Source organism: Diplotaxodon limnothrissa, linkage group LG10 (assembly GCF_057381915.1).
Source record: "Diplotaxodon limnothrissa isolate DT_005_m linkage group LG10, D_limnothrissa_male_GT1.1, whole genome shotgun sequence".
Taxonomy (NCBI): Eukaryota; Metazoa; Chordata; class Actinopteri; order Cichliformes; family Cichlidae; genus Diplotaxodon; species Diplotaxodon limnothrissa.
This window is the reverse complement of record NC_140605.1, coordinates 20,918,493-20,936,140: the sequence shown is the minus strand read 5'-3', so window position 1 is coordinate 20,936,140 and position 17,648 is coordinate 20,918,493. Positions and strand designations below refer to the sequence as shown.

Below are 17,648 nucleotides of genomic sequence, written 5' to 3'. Positions count from 1 at the left end.
GTGCTTCATTCAAATGCAGCTGAGAACAGGTGAGTCTTCAACCTGGATTTAAATAAACTGAGTGTTTCAGCTGATCTGAGGCTTTCTGGGAGTTTGTTCCAGATATATGGAGCATAAAAGCTGAATGCAGCTTCTCCGTGTCTGGTTCTGACTCTGGGAACTGATAAAAGACCGGATCCAGATGACCTGAGGGATCTGGAAGGTTCATACTGGGTCAGAGGTAGAGGATCATCAGAGGCTCCATTGTCCCTCTTTGGAGGGACACACCCACAGGGCCACCATTTGACCCCAGAACTGAAGAAGCTTCTCGTACGAGTTTGTTTTTGCTCAGAGACTGACCTTACCTTTGTGTGCATGCACGTTTGTAGGTGTGTGTGTAGAGAGAGTGTGCGTGTTTGTGTGAGGACACCTGAGGATCTGATAGCACTGTTGTTCCCACTGTTGAAGTCTTGAACGACTGAATAAAGCTTGTTTGTGTGAGGACAATGAAGGAAGCTAGAGAATAAGGTCTGTGGATATCAGGTCTCCAGTTTCCCGCTTTGTCTGAGGACACAGAAACTCCACCCTGAAACACAGCAGCAAGCATCTATCTTCTCACAGCTAGGCACAGGAACATTAGACCACAGCAAATCCATCATCAGGCAGGTGTATCTGCAGCACATACAAGACTGGAGTGTGGTTCAATTTTCTGTGGTGCCAACTTTTTCTTTTTCTTATTTCTTGAATTTTGCGTAGAAATCTGTTACAGCAGCATTTTCATGGCTTCTCAGGGCCTCCAGATCTTGGGTGTTTTACTGGCCTTCTTTGGTTGGCTGGGCGCCATTATCACCTGCGGTTTGCCCATGTGGAGAGTCACCGCTTTCGTGGGGGCGAATATCGTCACAGCCCAGGTGATCTGGGAAGGCTTGTGGATGAGCTGTGTGGTCCAGAGCACGGGGCAAATGCAGTGTAAGATGTACGACTCCATGCTGGCTCTGCCTCAGGACCTGCAGACTGCCAGGGCCATGGTGATCATCTCTGTGATTGTTGGGATATTCGGCATCCTCATGGCTGTGATCGGAGGAAAATGCACCAACTGCATGGAGGATGACGTGGCCAAAGCTAAAACCTGCATCGTGGCTGGAGTGATATTCATAATAACCGCCTTGCTGATCTTGATTCCTGTATCGTGGTCAGCTCATGCAGTAATCAGCGACTTTTATAACCCCCTATTAGTTGAGGCTCAAAGAAGGGAGCTTGGATCTTCACTTTACATAGGCTGGTGCTCTGCTGCGGTGCTGCTGATGGGAGGTGGTCTTCTCTGCAGCAGCTGTCCCCCAAAAGTTGGTGGCAGACCCTACATACCTGCCAAATTCACACCTGTAAGAAGCATATCTTCAAATGTTGACTATGTGTGAGTGTCTCAGCTACAATGCTAATAAAAAGGCACAGCAGTGTACTCGAACAATTCTGAAGGCTGAAGGCATTAAAAAAAACAGATCACATTTTACTACATTTAATAGGTTTCATACATGTCTTGATCATATCTTGATTCTTTTTTTAAGTATATTTTAGGTTACTGAATGAATGTCAATGCTATTTTTAGATGAAATGTGTATTTTTCACAAATAAATGTTTTGCATGAATACCACCAAGTTTGTCATATATATCTTGTAAGTTCCATGTGAAGAGAAATGGACTTGATTGTATGCAGAAGCTCCCACTAATAATGGACAATGAGCCTTCAATTGCCAGGAAATTTGAACCTTTTGAAGTGGGAGTGTTTATCTGAACCTTATTGAACCTTGTGACAAATGAAAAAAGAAACCCAACTTGCATATAATGTCTAAGTTGTATTGTTCACAGTTTAGCTCAAAAACATGAGTGACTTAGGGTTTGAAAAAAAAAGATCCCACTGATGACGTCGAGGTCTGTAAAACTTGTGCATCAAATGTGACACACTTGGTGTTACAGGGTTTAAGTACCAAAAAGACAAAGCTTTGTTCATGCAGCTCCTCCTTCTTTCCTGGAACTCAGAGTACAGACACATTGTAACCCAAACTGGAACTATAAGCTACTTCTTAGTAACCTGTAATGACAAAGCGTTCAAGAATTCAAGGGAGTAGACTCCTAGGAAGTTGGCCGTGTAGTAAAGACAGGAATTTACAGTTCCTGTCTTCAGTAAAATGGACAGTCTGTTGTTCAGATTCGTGTTACTAAGGGAACCCCTTTTCACCTCTAAAGAATGGATATTTACACTTTGCCCAGTAAGAGGACATCTGCCAAGTCTTGGAAAGACGATATATCCTGAACCACCTGAATGGGGTTTTTTTTTTGTTCCCTGATTCTCAGTTGAAACCAGTGAGGACAACACAAACACATCACTGTGATTTATAAACACTGTTCCTGGACCAGTTTTGGCCTCTTGGTAGATAGCAAGAGGATAAAGTAAAAGTAGCAGTACCATCAAATTTAAAAACAGCCCCCCACCAAAAAAAAAAGTTTGGCAAAGTGGTGTATACATTCAAAAGTAAAAGCAATGCAGAATTTATCTTAACTTTAATATTTTTGGGAAATTAAGTATTATCACGAGTTGTGTTTGAAAACCAAGTCTGAATTGTAAAAACAACTACCAGAGGGGTCGATCTGCTGATGGTGGTGGGGAATCAGATCCCAAAACATCTTAGTGAATTAAGCAGAATAACTACAATTAAAAAATTACATGTGGCAATAAACAGTTTATTGGTTAAAAATCACTTAAAGAACTTTAATATAGGAGTTAGAAAAAAAAAAACCCAGCACACCAATCCTGCAGTAATCTAACATCACACACACTTTGACAGACAAAAGGCCATAGTGTTAGTTACACCTGCACTATGCATACACTGTGATAAGAAACAGGTTTGTACTCTTTGTGAAAGAGGTCATGCTCATCCACTTCTCATGTAATGCAATATAATCTTAGACAAATTCCTTCCCGGGTGTTGTTGATTTAGGTGCCGAGTACTTCGCACCACTGTAGCGGTTGTCTCCTGCTGGGCATTGACAACAGAGAAGTGAACCACCAATCAGTAGTAACCCTGCTGCACCCCAGCCCACGTACAAACAGGCACCCAGCTCTCTCCTCTGAGCATCTGGAACCATGGGGTTGTAAAAGTCCTTTATGATGGTATTAGCAGGCAGCGATACAGTCACAAGACACAGAGCCCCACTCAGGATGAAGAAAAAGCCTGCAGAGATAGCAACTCTGGCTTTTGCCATTTTGTCCCCAACACAGGTGGTGCATTTACCTCCAACCACAGAAAGCAGCAGGCCAAACAAAGAAAACAGGATGGAGATGACAATCATGGCTCGAGCTGCCTGGAGGTCTGGAGGCAGGGCCAACAGGGAATCGTAGACCTTGCACTGCATCTGGCCGGTGCTTTGCACCACACAGCTCATCCAGAGTCCTTCCCAGATGGTTTGAGCCACCACAATGTTATTTCCAATGAAAGCAGATACCTTCCACAAGGGCAGCATGCAGATCAGTATGTTTCCAATCCATCCAAGCACAGCCAGCCCAACACCCAGAATCTGCAACCCTAAAGAAGGCATAACAGCTTTTTTCCCCCCTTTTTTAGACGAGTCAGTTCTTTGCAGGGTTTCCAAATAAGAGTCCACTATCAGCAGGAGTTTTATATGACCTACAAATCCCCCCAGAATACAGCCCTCCTCTGGGTGGGCTCTGGCTCCACTGCATCAATCACGCTCCATTTGATTTCAGAGGTTTTCTTGACAACAAAGAGGCCCACTTGTCCCCAAACAGAGCCCAGAGAAAGAAAAGAAGCTTTAACAGTGCAAATCAAGGGGGAATTCTTTTTAATTAATTTTAAATATATGGAATGATGCACAAACCCAACCACATCATGTTAGGTTTAATAAAAAAAAAATTCAAATGTCTGAGCAGCGACTCTAAAGAAGGGTAAACATTTTTATTGCCTCTGGAGAAAGAAAGTAAGAAATCCCACAATCATAAAAAAGTAGTAAGTTTGATTTGGTTAAAAATATCAAAACTATTAAAACCCATTACCTGATAAGATAGGCTCATTAAAAGAGAAACCAACCATACCAAGGAGGATCACAGGTTGAGAAACAACCAACGTGGTGCATGTCTAATTTAATACTGTTTGTTTCTTTTGTTTTTTTCCCCCAAGCCAATGCCTCACGCCTAATTACCACAGGTGGACTCACTCAGCTTGATTGCTGCACTGGTAAAAGAAAATGAAATCAGATGTAAAACCAAAAGCAATCATTATGATCTCATATTGTTACACGAGATACTAAAGTCAATATTAAAATGCAATCTTTAAAATCACTCTTCTTCTCATTGTTATGTTCTTGGTAAAACTGCTACTTTTGTCTGAGTGAAATCATAGCCTCACAAAAAACACCCACAAAAAATTATGAAAAAGACATTGATTTACGTGGAAGATTTTTATTCTAAACATTCTTTTCATTTCAGTTTTCACAGCACTTTTGCAAACATTCATCCATTTTCTTATTGGCTTATCATAAGAAAATGGGTTGGAGGGGATCTGGGACATATGCCAGCTATCACTGGGCAGGAGGTCAGTCCTAATGACCACAGGTGTTTTCACTTTGAACACTTCTGAATAACCAATCAGGAGAAACCACGAGCCCCCCATGTGGATATAAAAGCTGCAGTTGAGGCAGTCATGTTGTCTTGTTGTGTTTCCAGTTGATTCTTTCTCACAGCTCTCTGTTGCACCACAAGAGACAGTATGGCATCTGCAGAACTTCAGATCTTGGGCATCATTTTGGCAGTGATTGGCTTTTCTGGGGACATAATTACCTGTGCTTTGCCATTGTGGAAGGTGTCTGCTTTCATTGGAAACAACATCGTGACAGCACAAGTTTTCTGGGAGGGTCTCTGGATGAACTGTGTAATGCAGAGCACCGGCCAGATGCAGTGCAAGGTCTACGATTCCATGCTCGCTCTTCCTCAAGACCTGCAGGCAGCCCGTGCTCTGGTTGTGATCTCCATCCTGGTCACCCTAATGGGACTCCTGCTTGCCATCGCAGGCGGAAAGTGCACCAACTGCATTGAAGAGGAGACTGCCAAGAGTAAGGTGGCCATTGCTGCGGGGGTGGTGTTCATTGTTGGTGGCATCCTGTGCCTCATCCCTGTATCCTGGTCTGCTAATGAGGTCATCAGGAACTTCTACAACCCAATCATGTCTGACGGACAGAGGAGAGAGCTTGGAGCATCGCTGTTCATTGGCTGGGCTTCATCAGGACTCCTGATCATTGGAGGTGCACTCCTTTGTTGTCAGTGCAAGCAGCCTAAAGATGGTGGATACTCTGTCAAATACTCTGCTCCACGCTCTGCAACAGGTGGTGGAGCATATGTTTAAATGTCTGCAAGAGGTTGGAACGGCTGTAGACTGTCACCCTCAAGAGAAATGGACTAGGCTGTTTTTATGGACTAAATATTTAGGTGTTTTTACTTTTGATTTAATAAAACTCTTTTCACTAACTTGACTATGGTTGCGTTTTTCTTTTCCCCCTATTTTTATTTTTTAATATTATAAATTTAAACTTTGCTCTAGTGGAGGGTTTCAATGAGTAAAAGCTAAAAGGCTGCTTTTGTAGACCGCACTTTCTAGCAAACATGGTAGACTTTACACTCCAGCTCACAACTAAAACGCAAACTCTAGGAATCTAGAGAAGGCAGCTAACTGCGTGCAAATTGTCTTGCAGAATTTAAACTAAAAGGCAACAAATGCCAAACCAGAATCAGCAAAAATGCGCTATAAACTCATGAGGTGCACTTGAATTGATATTGTATTTGAAGGGGGGGCAGTAGTACAAAATAAGCTAAAAATCTAACTGGCCCGTCTGACATACAACTGGTATGTTTGATGCTGGAGTGTTTGGTCTGCTTTTAATTGCTGGTTGCTAGGTAACATGTCATGTAATGAAGGCTTTGTGGCTACAGGTTCGAATATTGTGCTTTGGGACTTTATGTGATTGGTGCATAAAGTCCCAAATGGACAATTTTACCTTGTTGGTATGTGGTTACTAGGTGACATCCCATCTGATATAGATTTAAAAAAAAAAAAATCTTCAGGGGCCTGTGATGTATCTGTCTGCCAGTTTTGCTTGCTGACTTGATTTTGTAAAAAGAGGTCATGAGCTAACATAGGCTTTGTTTATTTAGTAAGATTAAAACATTTAAGTGCAAAGAAATATTCATAAAAATGCATCAGTAATTTGATACTGGTCTAGTTTTTCATGCATTCTGGTAATATGTGAAAGTACTTTAAAATACAAGAAGTATACCTCATGAACTCTGCAGTCTCTATATTGCTGGTTTAAATGAGCAATCTGTTTATCCTTTGTAATGACAAAGCAAGTTTTTATACACGATTGCTTCTGTTAATGGCCTTCTACTAGTTTTTCAGGTCAAGCAGGAATCAAGACAAACAGGAAACTTGCCACAGAACACAGAGTCCCCTCCCTGTTGCCTTTCTCATACCTGAGGAGCAAAACAACAAAGCAAAACCCAACCAGCAGCATTTACAGACAACTGGAAGTAAAAATGATCTTAAACTCAACTGGAGGTTGATTCTGATGTTTTTTTTGCTTTTTTTACTTTAAATATAGACTTTATTTTCTGAAAACATGAAGACTCAGATCGTTGGTGTGTGTTTGGCAATCCTCGGTTTTCTTGGCACCATCCTCATCTGCGCACTGCCCATGTGGAAGGTGTCGGCATTTATACAGTCAAACATCATCACTGCTCAGGTGTTTTGGGAAGGCTTATGGATGAACTGTGTGTTCCAGAGCACGGGTCAGTCACAATGCAAAAACTATGACTCGGTTTTGGCTTTACCACAAGAGCTGCAAGCCTCCAGGGCTCTAATCTGCGTGTCTATTGCTGTCAGCGTTGTGGCCATCGGGCTCACAGTGGTTGGAGCTCGATGCACTTCTTTCTTTGATTATGACCAACTGACCAAATCCAATGCCGGCATTGCAGGAGGTGTGGTGTTTATCATAGCAGGGATCGTGTGTATTATTCTTGTCACCTGGTCGGCTTACAGCATCATCACAGGGTTTTATAATCCTGTGGCCACAACAGGAAGTCAAGGAGAGCTGGGAGCTTCTATATATTTGGGATGGGTATCTGGAGCACTCCTTGTCATTGGAGGAATTACTTTGTGCACCACCTACAGATGCTGTAGAGGATGAGAGAACATGCCGTAGAACATCCAATACATGCTGCAGTTAACAATTCACAAGACAATGTGTGCACTCTCAAAGACTTTTTTTGTTTTGGGCTTTGAACTTCTATTTTCATCATTTTTGTCAACCTGTAATTGCACAATATTGAAATTTTACAACAAATCATAATGAAATGTGACACATTAATATAGTAAATTGCATGTATAATTATGTATTTTAATATTTTTAAAGAGCTACAAGGAAAATGAAGTCTGTTTGAGCTACTCTTGGATTGTATGTATGTTGCATGATAATAAAAAATGTTTACTGAAAAAATGTCCGATATGCTGTGTAGAGCACATGTTTTAAAAAATTTAATGAATAGTATTTGTTTAAGGCTCATAATCTTACGCAATATTTGTGTTACTGCATGTGTGAAAAAGTCTTTTTATACTTTTATACTTTCAGTGAATTTCAGTGATAGTTTTAGTGGAAGTTAGACAAAATGAAGTAAACCAGTCAGCTACAGAAAAATAAGCTATTACCGTTTATTAAAAAATTAGGTAAAAATAGGTATGAATTCAGTGGTAGACTTTGTAACATTTTTAAACTATGTGTTCTTCATTGTTTGTGCATGTTGTACTCTGTAAATGAAAAAAAACCCTTTGTGTATTTGTATCTTAACAAAAATAAAAAATTCACTGTATATTTGTACTTTGGATGACAATTTATTTATTTTTTGTCTTTTTATTTCTATTTTGTAAAACTGCTAATTGCACTTAGGACTGTTCGATATGACGATATATATCGGATAACGATATGAAAACATTTATAGTTTAATATCATACGCTATCATTTGTTTCGTGGTGTCGCAAAATAAACTGTTTACGGCAATATTTTTTCATCGTTTTGATGGTCCACGTAGTGGCTACATTAACTTCTTAAAGCTCTCTTTTTTTCTTATATTTAAAATAACCACACTACAGACGGATAAGCGACTGTTTTTATACATTGGTTTGTTAGCAACAACAATGGTAAACTCAGCGTGGAGCTCCGCCGTCCGCTTATTTATTTTCCACATGAACCTTTCACAATAAAGCTGAAGATCCTGTTGAGATTTTTCAAAATAAACTGAAATGATGACAAAATGCATTATTCTCAAACATTAAATTTCAGAATATGAAGATGAAACATTCACCGTACCAATTCTTCTTTTATGTTGCTCTATGTGGTAGATATACTGGTGCAGTTCTGTTGTTGAAACTAGAATGTATCCCATGATGTTCATGCTCAAAGCTAGTTGGCCTGAAACTTGCAAATATTGACGATATGAATATGAATATGAATATGAATAAAACGTTTTTACTTTGGCTTCAGTTAAACATGCTGCAATAAGTTGTCTGATCTGATTTTTATTTCCAAAGACCCCCTGCTTGATGGTTAGTCAGTTAAATTGCAATAGTAAAAGGTCTCATTTTGTGTAACAACTTATAAAAAAAAATTGGGAGTGAGTTGGGCTTCTGTTTCTTGTCTGTGGACTCTGCGGCACATAAAGGGGCTGGGAAGCCAACCTAGCAATGAGTGGTCAACCTAACCAGACCAAATACTACACAACACCAAATCCACATTTTAAGATCTGGTATGTTTTCTGTTCACTACATAGAGCAGATATTCACTGAATACATATCAAGAAATTCTATATGTAAGAGGTTGACTTTGCATTGCATCTCGCTCATACAAATTGTACCCTACAAGCCTACTCAACCCCTCCTACCTGTCATCATCACAAAGCATTACTGATGTTTCAAAGAGGAGGGGTGGCAGGAAGTGGTCAGTGTGAGATTTTTTTTAATTTAGGAAAGAAGGAGAAATCAAGAGCTTACTCAAAGAGAATCGCTGGGTTTCTGTCAATTGGCTTGGTGCTCTGAGGGCTCTGAGTGCTCTGAGGGCAGTCCATACCCTCCACCCTCCTAGCTCTTCTACTCCAAAAGGTGGAGTATATTATGTGACATGCATGAACTTGACAACTTTGCAGTCACAACACTTGATCCCACAAAAGATTTCTCACATGTTTTGCATGTGGCAGTTCACATGCAAAACACTCTGAAAACATCCAAAAGCCACAGCACCAGCCCCCCACTTCAGCCTGCCGCCAGTCCTGCTCACCCATTTAAAAATTATAGCTCTGAAGCAATGAACCACATGAAGCAAGTCTTAATCATCCACTGCAACTCCAAAAAAAAGAAAAAGACATTCAACAGACTCTCATCTCCTTTAATTTCAAGTAGAGAGAAAGATGTTTTCTTAAACTGTTATACAACAGACAAGGAGCTCAATAATGATATAGTGCGCATGCGCCAACCAGCGTGCAGCCTGTTACAGTCGCTCCTGCTTTTCTCTTAGTTTAGCTCTTTTTTCTTACGTATTCTTTTTTTTTTTCTGACTTGTATTTTCCTCCGTTTTCTATCTCTTACTCAATCATGTGGATTGAGAGAGTTTTTGTTCTTCTGGTGGCCGTGGAACTGTTACTTTTATCATGGAACGGGACCGCGGCACATCTCCTACACGCACGGACTGTTTACTCCAGAGATCAGCTGATCGCCCTGATGCCGGCCGGCTCGCTGGCCAGGCCCGCAGAAGTGCCCGCAGAAGTACCAGCTGAAATTTGGAGGAAAACACATCGGGGATGCAGAGGTCAAGGACAGAAGAGAAGAAAAAAGGTGACGGTGAGACAGCGGAGGCTCGAAGCGAGGAGGAGGTTTAAACCGTGTCTGCCGTCTATCGTGATGGGAAATGTGCGATCGTTGGCAAGTAAAATCGACGAGCTCTCAGCACTGGTACGGAGTCAGAGGGAATACCGAGAGTGTAGCCTGATGTGTTTCACCGAATCATGGCTGCACCAGGTCATTCCCGATGAGAATGCTTCCGTGGAAGGCTTCCACACTGTTCGGGCGGACAGGGACAGCATCGCTAGCGGTAAGCGTAAAGGAGGTGGGCTTGCTGTTTTAGTTAACAACCGGTGGTGTAACCCTGCCAACATAACAATCAAAGAAAGGATTTGTTGCCCGGACACTGAACTGTGTGCTGTTGGACTCAGGCCGTATTATTTACCCAGGGAATTCTCTCACGTCATCTTGGTGGCTGTTTATGTTCCCCCCTCTGCTAACCCCACAGCTGCATGTGACACTATCCACTCTGCCATAGCTCGGCTACAGACTCAGCACCCGAGTGCCTTTATTGTGATCTCGGGTGACTTCAACCATGTATCACTGGACAATACACTACCAACATTCAAACAATATGTGGACTGTCCCACCAGGGGGGAGAAAACTTTAGACTTACTGTATGCTAACGTCAAGGATGCATACAGCTCCTCCTCCCTCCCCCCACTTGGTAGGTCAGATCATAACCTGATTCACCTCACCCCCCGCTATGTGCCAATTGTGAGGAGGGAACCTGTGACCACCAGGACTGTTAGGAGGTGGTCAGAGGAGGCAATAGCGGAACTACAGGGCTGTTTCGAGGTGACCGACTGGGAAACACTCTGTGAGCCTCACGCCGAGGACATCAATGGGCTTACTGAGTGTATCACAGACTACATAACTTTCTGCACCGACTCCATTGTTCCAGCTCAGACTGTTCATTGTTACCCAAATAACAAGCCGTGGGTGACTAAGGACATCAAAGCCCTCCTCAACAACAAGAAGAGGGCTTTCAGAGGGGGCAACAAAGAGGAGGTGAGGAAGGTCCAGGTGTTACTAAAGGACAAGATCAGAGAGGCTAAGGACAATTACAGGAGGAAGCTGGAGTGGAAACTCCAGCAGAACAGCATGAGAGAGGTGTGGAGGGGCATGAAGACCATCACTGGATTCAGGCCAACCAACAGCAGGGGAGCTGAGGGAGGTGAGAATAGAGCCGACGAGTTGAATCTGTTTTTCAATAGATTCGACACCACAGTGTCTGCTCCTACCCCCACAACCTCACCTGCAGTCAGCCTGGAATCCAGAGCCACACCACTGTGCCAGCCTCTCTCTTCACGTTGCCTCCTGTGAGATTCCTGACACCCCTCCCCCACCCATCACCTTCACTCAATACCAGGTTGAGATGCAAATGAGGAGACTTCACTCAGGCAAGTCTGCTGGACCAGACGGAGTGAGTCCCCTTGTCCTCAAGGCCTGTGCCCCCCAGCTGTGTGGAGTCTTTCATAAACTGTTTATGCTGAGTCTGAGTCTGCAGAGGGTCCCGGTGATGTGGAAGACATCATGCCTCGTCCCTGTACCAAAGACGCCTCGTCCCAGTGGCCCCCAGGATTATAGGCCCGTGGCACTGACCTCCCACATCATGAAGACCCTGGAAAGGCTCATCCTGGACCAGCTGCGACCCATAGTAAGACCACATCTGGATCCCCTTCAGTTCGCTTATCAGCCTCGTCTCGGAACAGAGGACGCCATCATCTACCTGCTCAATCGTGTCTACACCCATCTGGACCAGCCGGCGAGCACTGTGAGGGTCATGTTTTTTGACTTTTCCAGTGCTTTCAACACCATCAGGCCGACCCTCCTGGGTGATAAGTTAGCAGCGATGCAGGTGGATGCTTCTCTGGTGTCCTGGATTGTTGATTACCTGACAGGAAGACCACAATATGTACGTCTCCCACAGTGTGTGTCTGACAAGGTGATTAGCAACACAGGGGCACCACAGGGGACTGTCCTCTCCCCCTTCCTCTTCACCCTCTACACCACAGACTTCAGCCACTGCACAGAGACCTGCCATCTTCAGAAGTTTTCTGATGACTCTGCGGTGGTTGGATGCATCAGCAGGGATGATGAGACAGAGTACCGGGCTGTGGTCGACTCCTTTGTCACATGGTGTGAGCAGAATCATCTGCAGCTCAACGTGGCAAAGACCAAGGAACTGATCGTGGACTTCAGGAAGACCAGGAAACACTTGACCCCTGTTTCAATCCAGGGGGTCAGTGTTGACATTGTGGAGGACTATAAATACCTTGGAGTACACATTGACAATAAACTGGACTGGGCTAAAAACACCACAGCACTTTACAGGAAGGGCCAGAGTCGTCTCTATTTTTTGAGGCGACTGAGGTCCTTCAACATCTGCCAGAAAATGCTGAGGATTTTCTATGAGTCTGTGGTGGCCAGTGCGATCCTCTATGCTGTTGCATGCTGGGGGAGCAGGCTGAGGGTCGCAGATGCCAACAGACTTAATAAACTGATCCGTAAGGCCAGCAATGTTGTGGGGATGGAGCTGGACTCCCTCAAGGTGGTGTCGGAGAGGCGGATGCTGTCCAAGATAAAGACAATGTTGGATAACACCTCCCACCCACTCCATGACATGCTGGTCAGTCACAGGAGCTCGTTCAGTGAGAGACTGAGATTACCGAAAAGCACCACTGAACGACACAGGAAATCATTCCTGCCTGTGGCCATCTCCCTGTACAACGCATCCACTTAACACACTGTTTGCTGCTACAACTACACATGTTTCTTTTCCAAATATTTATTTATAAGTGACTTATGTATGTATGTATGTATATATATGTATATATTGTACTATTCTTAGTTAGCGTATTGTCTGTCTTGTCTTAATGTTGGTTTAAAATGGAGCACTGTAACAAAAAATAATTTCCCCCAGGGATCAATAAAGTATTCTGATTCTGATTCTGATTCTGAATACATCCTTTGAAAAGAGGCAGCTTCTGAGCTGTTTGTGAATGTACGCATAAAACAAATATTCAAACACCTCTGGGCTACACAGTCAGGTTTTCAGGCTTTTACACTCATAGAAAGGGTTGATATTGAGCACTGAGCCTCTGAGATACTTTCATGTAGAAAGTGCAATTAGGGATGTGCGACATGACCAAAATCTCATCTCATATGAGACATTTATCGTCCTTACATTTTCTGTAAATTGTGTGAATCTCGGGCAACTCGTGAAGTGTTTCAGCTGGGTGCCATTTACCTGGAGTGTTTTGAGCCGCCATTTTCTTTGTGAGTATAACACGGTTTGCCTTCTGTTTGGAGCTACCTGGTTCTGCCTCATCTTCACTGGCCATGCCGGTATTCTCTGTGCCTGCATCCACGTGGTAACTGTAAGCGCCATTTATAGTTACTTCATGTTTTTATTTGAAGAATTGGTACGGTGAATGTTTCATCTTTGATTTTTATAATAATTTACTGAAGAAAACATTAAAAAGTGCACATTGGGTAATCTTTCAAGATGTAGAATATGAAAAGTCTCATTTTTTGCTTACATTTTGATGCAAGCTTCTCCTTCTAGCCACGATTCCTTTTATTTGAAAAGAATTTTAATATAGTCATTTGTTAACACTTGCCATTGTATCTTATGGGTGTGAAATGTGGAAAAACTAATGGTGTTTACATGTTGTCATATTAATGAAGCAACGTTAGTTTCTTTAGTTTTCCAAAATCTTGTGGTATGGATTGAAAAGTTTCTCAGGATCAAATTTATCACTCTACCCTTGATGTATTCTGCATGTACACAATATTTACATGCACCACCCACAGATGCTAAACAAGAAGAGAAATCAGTACTGGAACAGACAGTGTTATCCACCAAATACAAAACAGTGCTGTAGTTGTCAGAGTACAATAATGTGTTCACTGATAGAATTCAGTTGTTTCAGACATTGATTGAAGCTCTACGTTAATTATGTATTATTATCTTGAACTTCACATCATATGAAAAATGCGGCAAATAGAGCTGTAAAGTAAATGGCTTTAGCCTCTAGACCACAAATCATCAGTTCTGCAATAATATTGTCATGATGCAAGTGTATCTGGTATTATTCTGCTTGAATCCTGTGGTTTACTGTGTCCGCCCATGTAGGAGGAGCTCTGGGTGCTCACCTGTTTCTATCACCTGTAATCCATCAACAGCACTCAGCAGCTGACTCATAAGGCCAACGCCGTCCTGTCAGTTTGTCAATGACCTCACAGCCTCCTTGCGGCTTGCGGGAGTGTTTTGTTGTTCCTTGCTTTGCATGTACCCTCATTTTCTTTGGTTGTTAGTTTTCCTGCATCTGATTAACCTCACCTATGTTTAATCTCATAAACAGTGGCTGCACCTGGTAAGAATCTCCAAACCTGCTTGCAAACCCCTTCTTGGAAATGCCACTACTCATGGGACTCGCCTTTCGTCACTCCTGGATTCTTGGAATCACCAGGTTGAAACCTCACCTTTTACCAGTGTTGGGCAAGTTACTTTGAAAAAGAAATTAGAGTTACTAGTTACTTCTGGAAAAAAGTAACTGAGTTAGTAACCTAGTTACAAGATTCTAAAAGTAATTAATTACTTGAAAAGTAACTATTGCGTTACTTTAAGAAAAATGTTTAACCCTCTGGGGTCCAGGGTATAAATCACCATTTTTGAGTACTTTTGATTTGATCTCTACATATTCCCTGTAAAAACTATTTACTTTGCCTTGTTTGGTATCATTCTTTTCAGCACAACCTCACGTGTCTGAATTTACAGTTATATTTTAATTTTGACATACTGTATTAACAAAATGTATGGTTTTTTTTGTCTGAATTTAGATCAAATCTGAGTAGAAAAATCTATATTTCTTTACTGTAACAACCACAAACATGTTTATTGAATCATGTTTCATAATTTTAAATGCAAATATAAATTGTCAATTTTAAGATTGTATGCATAAGTTTTGCAAACAACGTTATTTGCAGCCATTTACTTTTTGCCCTTTTGTTAAAAAAACAAAACAATTTCAAACTGTTTACAGAACAATCAGGTGTTCTGCATTCAATAAGATGCCACACAAATTATTTGATGACATCAGTCATCTGCAACACAGCTCTGCACCTAACCACCTCTGCTTCAGTGCCTCGACGTCTGAGACCCTTGCTACATCCCCTCATTGGCTTTTGTACGTATTTCCTGTGCACAATAAAACCTGGTTAAATATGAACTTGTTTTGTCCATTTAGTCTGCTTCAGACTTTTGATAAACATTTTTCTACAATGTGTTATATTTACTAATGTGTTTTGGCAGTCATTGTCTAATTTAACTACACATGTTGTCCAAACGTGTGCTCCTGTTGTCATGTATAGAGAAAAAATAATAATAACACAATTTCTTTGGAGGTGCCTTTGAGAACACTCAAGGACACTGTACACAGCAGAATAATTAAAAGCAAGCAGTTTAATCAATCATAAAAGCACAAGACATGAAACAAATTTAAAATGGCAGAGTGGTTGGTTCTGTTGGATAACCATTTTATTTTAACAAGCCAAAAAATATACATTATATTTCTGCTTTTTAATGCATTTTTGTCTTACATGAAATGTATTTCAAATGTTTTTCATTTAGCAAACTAAGAGGAAAATAGCAGTTTGTCTCTGAGGCTCAGCACTCAACATAAACAATTTACATTTACAGACAGGTTTAAAGCTCCCCATCCCGGGACAACTTTTAAATATCTTGAGCTCGTTGTCTTAACCTTTAAAGCTAAAGCCAGCAGCTTTCTCTCTACTTACACAGCACAGTCAGCTTGCTTCTTTTGGTACAGTGGCTGTACTGTATTAGCAGATTATTATTGCATGAAATGAGAAACACACTAAGGATTAATATTTACAAATTTTGATGTAAGCTGGATTGAAGTGCCTGCCTGATGCTGGGACATCTGGGATATTTTTTTTTTTAAACTAAAGCGGGCCTTTTTCTAAATAAACGTAACAGCTCATCACCCCTCTACTAAAAAACAAAGATTAATGCTTATTGCCACTCCAATTATGAAAATACAGTCCATTGAAATACCTCAACATAAGGCACAATATAATATGTAGTAATATAACTAAAAAATTAACAACTAAAAAAAGCTTGAAAAGATGACAAATAAATAGCACACAACAACATGAAGCACAATGCAAAATACATTAAAAACAGTGCAGTGCAACAAGATGTAGTCATGTGAGAGTTCACTCTAAGTTAGTGGGTCTATATCTTACTTATTTTATAGTCAAACAGAGAAAGAACAAAGAATAAAATCAGCATCTAAGCAAGGAACCTTTTCACGTAATCCATCAAACTGACTAATATAACAATGGACATAAAAGGGAGACTGTTATTTATGTATTACCACTCAGTAAATCTAAACAAGTTCACCATTGTAACCAAGCTTTAATTTTATTCCCACTGTACGTCACCATGTTTTCCTTCACTATTGTTAGCTGCACATTTTTCTCCCTGTGTCTGTGTGGGTTCTCTCCAGGTACTCCAGCTGTCTCCACCCCCCCCCCCCCCCCCCCACACCCCCCATTTAGTTTTAATGTCCTTGCATTTAAAAATTATTATGAGTCACTAAATTTTCAACCAGTTTACAGGTACTTTAGTGTGAACATAATCCCCCTACGGGTGTGGTTACTTTTATGGGTAATCTACAAATGTTGACTACAAACTTTTCTAAACACAGTCAGTTTATTTCGACATGAGTTACCCAATCTTGCAACCCTGTGCAATTTATTGCATGGTTGCAAACTAAGAGGTAATATTCAATATTCAGCTGTGGGTAAGGTACTAACTGGGCAGGCACAGCTTGTTAGAATCAGAAAAAACAATTAATTTAGGTCACAAATTTATGGCACATGTAAGCATCCAGTGGCAGTTTTACAGTGGAAGTCATGATAATCTGATGTAGAACTGTAAGCAGTGCAACAATATTTTGATGTTACGTTCTGTAGCATTCTTGTCTTAACCTGTATTAGGCTTACATCTTTTCAAGGGATAAAGGTATTAGCTGATTTCAGTGAAGTATTTGTGAAGGTCCACCACTAAAAACAATCATGTGTTACATTCCAGGTCATACGGTTGAAACCGTGTGTGCTGTCAATGTCAATGCCTGAAATTATAACCATTTAATTTGTTTAATATTTCATTGTTTTCACTTAATATTGTAAATACATTAATCAGAGCAAGAGCAAACAGCAGTGCGATACTATTAAATAAGAGATCAAAATGGAAAATTAACTGCTATTATGCCTGAGATCCATCCAAGGCTCGATTATGATCCATCCGAGGCTCGATTATTTTCAGGATAGGTTGAAAAGTCACTGTCATCATACCTCGGTTCTCTCTTTGAACACCATTGTGCAGGCTATGAAACACATAAGCCACAGTTAGTTGAAAGAGATGAAAAAGGTTTTATTGCCACTGGTATTGTTTGACTCCTTTTCATTGGAACAAAATTCACTGAGCAGATTAGGTGGCTTGGTGATCCATATAGTTTTTCCACCTCTTCATCTATCATTTCAAATATAAAGCAACACAGCTAATAGTTACCTGATCCAGTCTTAACTTTGCAAATTAAGAGAAATGGAGATTGGGAGAAATAAGGCCTCCCTTTGTCAACACGATTAGTACTTCTGCCATGACATTTTTGACCAACTGAAAGC

The 17,648-nt window shown here is 41.2% G+C and overlaps 4 protein-coding genes across 4 annotated transcripts; 3 read left to right on the top strand and 1 right to left on the bottom strand.

Annotated features, from left to right (window-relative positions):
- Window positions 1-758: 758 nt before the first annotated feature.
- LOC146624372 (claudin-4-like) lies at window positions 759-1,397 on the top strand. The gene has a single exon (XM_085364572.1). The coding sequence runs from the start codon at window positions 759-761 to the stop codon at window positions 1,395-1,397; it is 639 nt and encodes a 212-aa protein (XP_085220698.1).
- Window positions 1,398-2,940: 1,543 nt separating this feature from the next.
- LOC146624371 (claudin-4-like) lies at window positions 2,941-3,573 on the bottom strand. Its single transcript, XM_085364573.1, has one exon. The coding sequence runs from the start codon at window positions 3,571-3,573 to the stop codon at window positions 2,941-2,943; it is 633 nt and encodes a 210-aa protein (XP_085220699.1).
- Window positions 3,574-4,760: 1,187 nt separating this feature from the next.
- LOC146624370 (claudin-like protein ZF-A89) lies at window positions 4,761-5,393 on the top strand. Its single transcript, XM_085364574.1, has one exon. The coding sequence runs from the start codon at window positions 4,761-4,763 to the stop codon at window positions 5,391-5,393; it is 633 nt and encodes a 210-aa protein (XP_085220700.1).
- A 1,261-nt stretch (window positions 5,394-6,654) lies between these two features.
- Window positions 6,655-9,974, top strand: LOC146624369 (claudin-4-like). The gene is made up of 2 exons (XM_085364576.1): window positions 6,655-7,219; window positions 9,833-9,974. The coding sequence occupies exons 1-2, from the start codon at window positions 6,664-6,666 to the stop codon at window positions 9,925-9,927; spliced, it is 651 nt and encodes a 216-aa protein (XP_085220702.1). The 5' UTR covers window positions 6,655-6,663; the 3' UTR covers window positions 9,928-9,974.
- Window positions 9,975-17,648: the final 7,674 nt, after the last annotated feature.

What these genes read in the sequence shown, in the direction of transcription:
- LOC146624372 (XM_085364572.1), top strand. Translation starts at nt 759, where the DNA reads ATGGCTTCTCAGGGCCTCCAGATCTTGGGTGTTTTACTGGCCTTCTTT.
- LOC146624371 (XM_085364573.1), bottom strand. Translation starts at nt 3,573, where the DNA reads ATGCCTTCTTTAGGGTTGCAGATTCTGGGTGTTGGGCTGGCTGTGCTT.
- LOC146624370 (XM_085364574.1), top strand. Translation starts at nt 4,761, where the DNA reads ATGGCATCTGCAGAACTTCAGATCTTGGGCATCATTTTGGCAGTGATT.
- LOC146624369 (XM_085364576.1), top strand. Translation starts at nt 6,664, where the DNA reads ATGAAGACTCAGATCGTTGGTGTGTGTTTGGCAATCCTCGGTTTTCTT. An exon ending in GTGCACCACCTACAGATGCT is followed by an intron (nt 7,220 to 9,832) that starts GTAGAGGATGAG and finishes CTCGCTGGCCAG; the next exon opens with GCCCGCAGAAGTGCCCGCAG.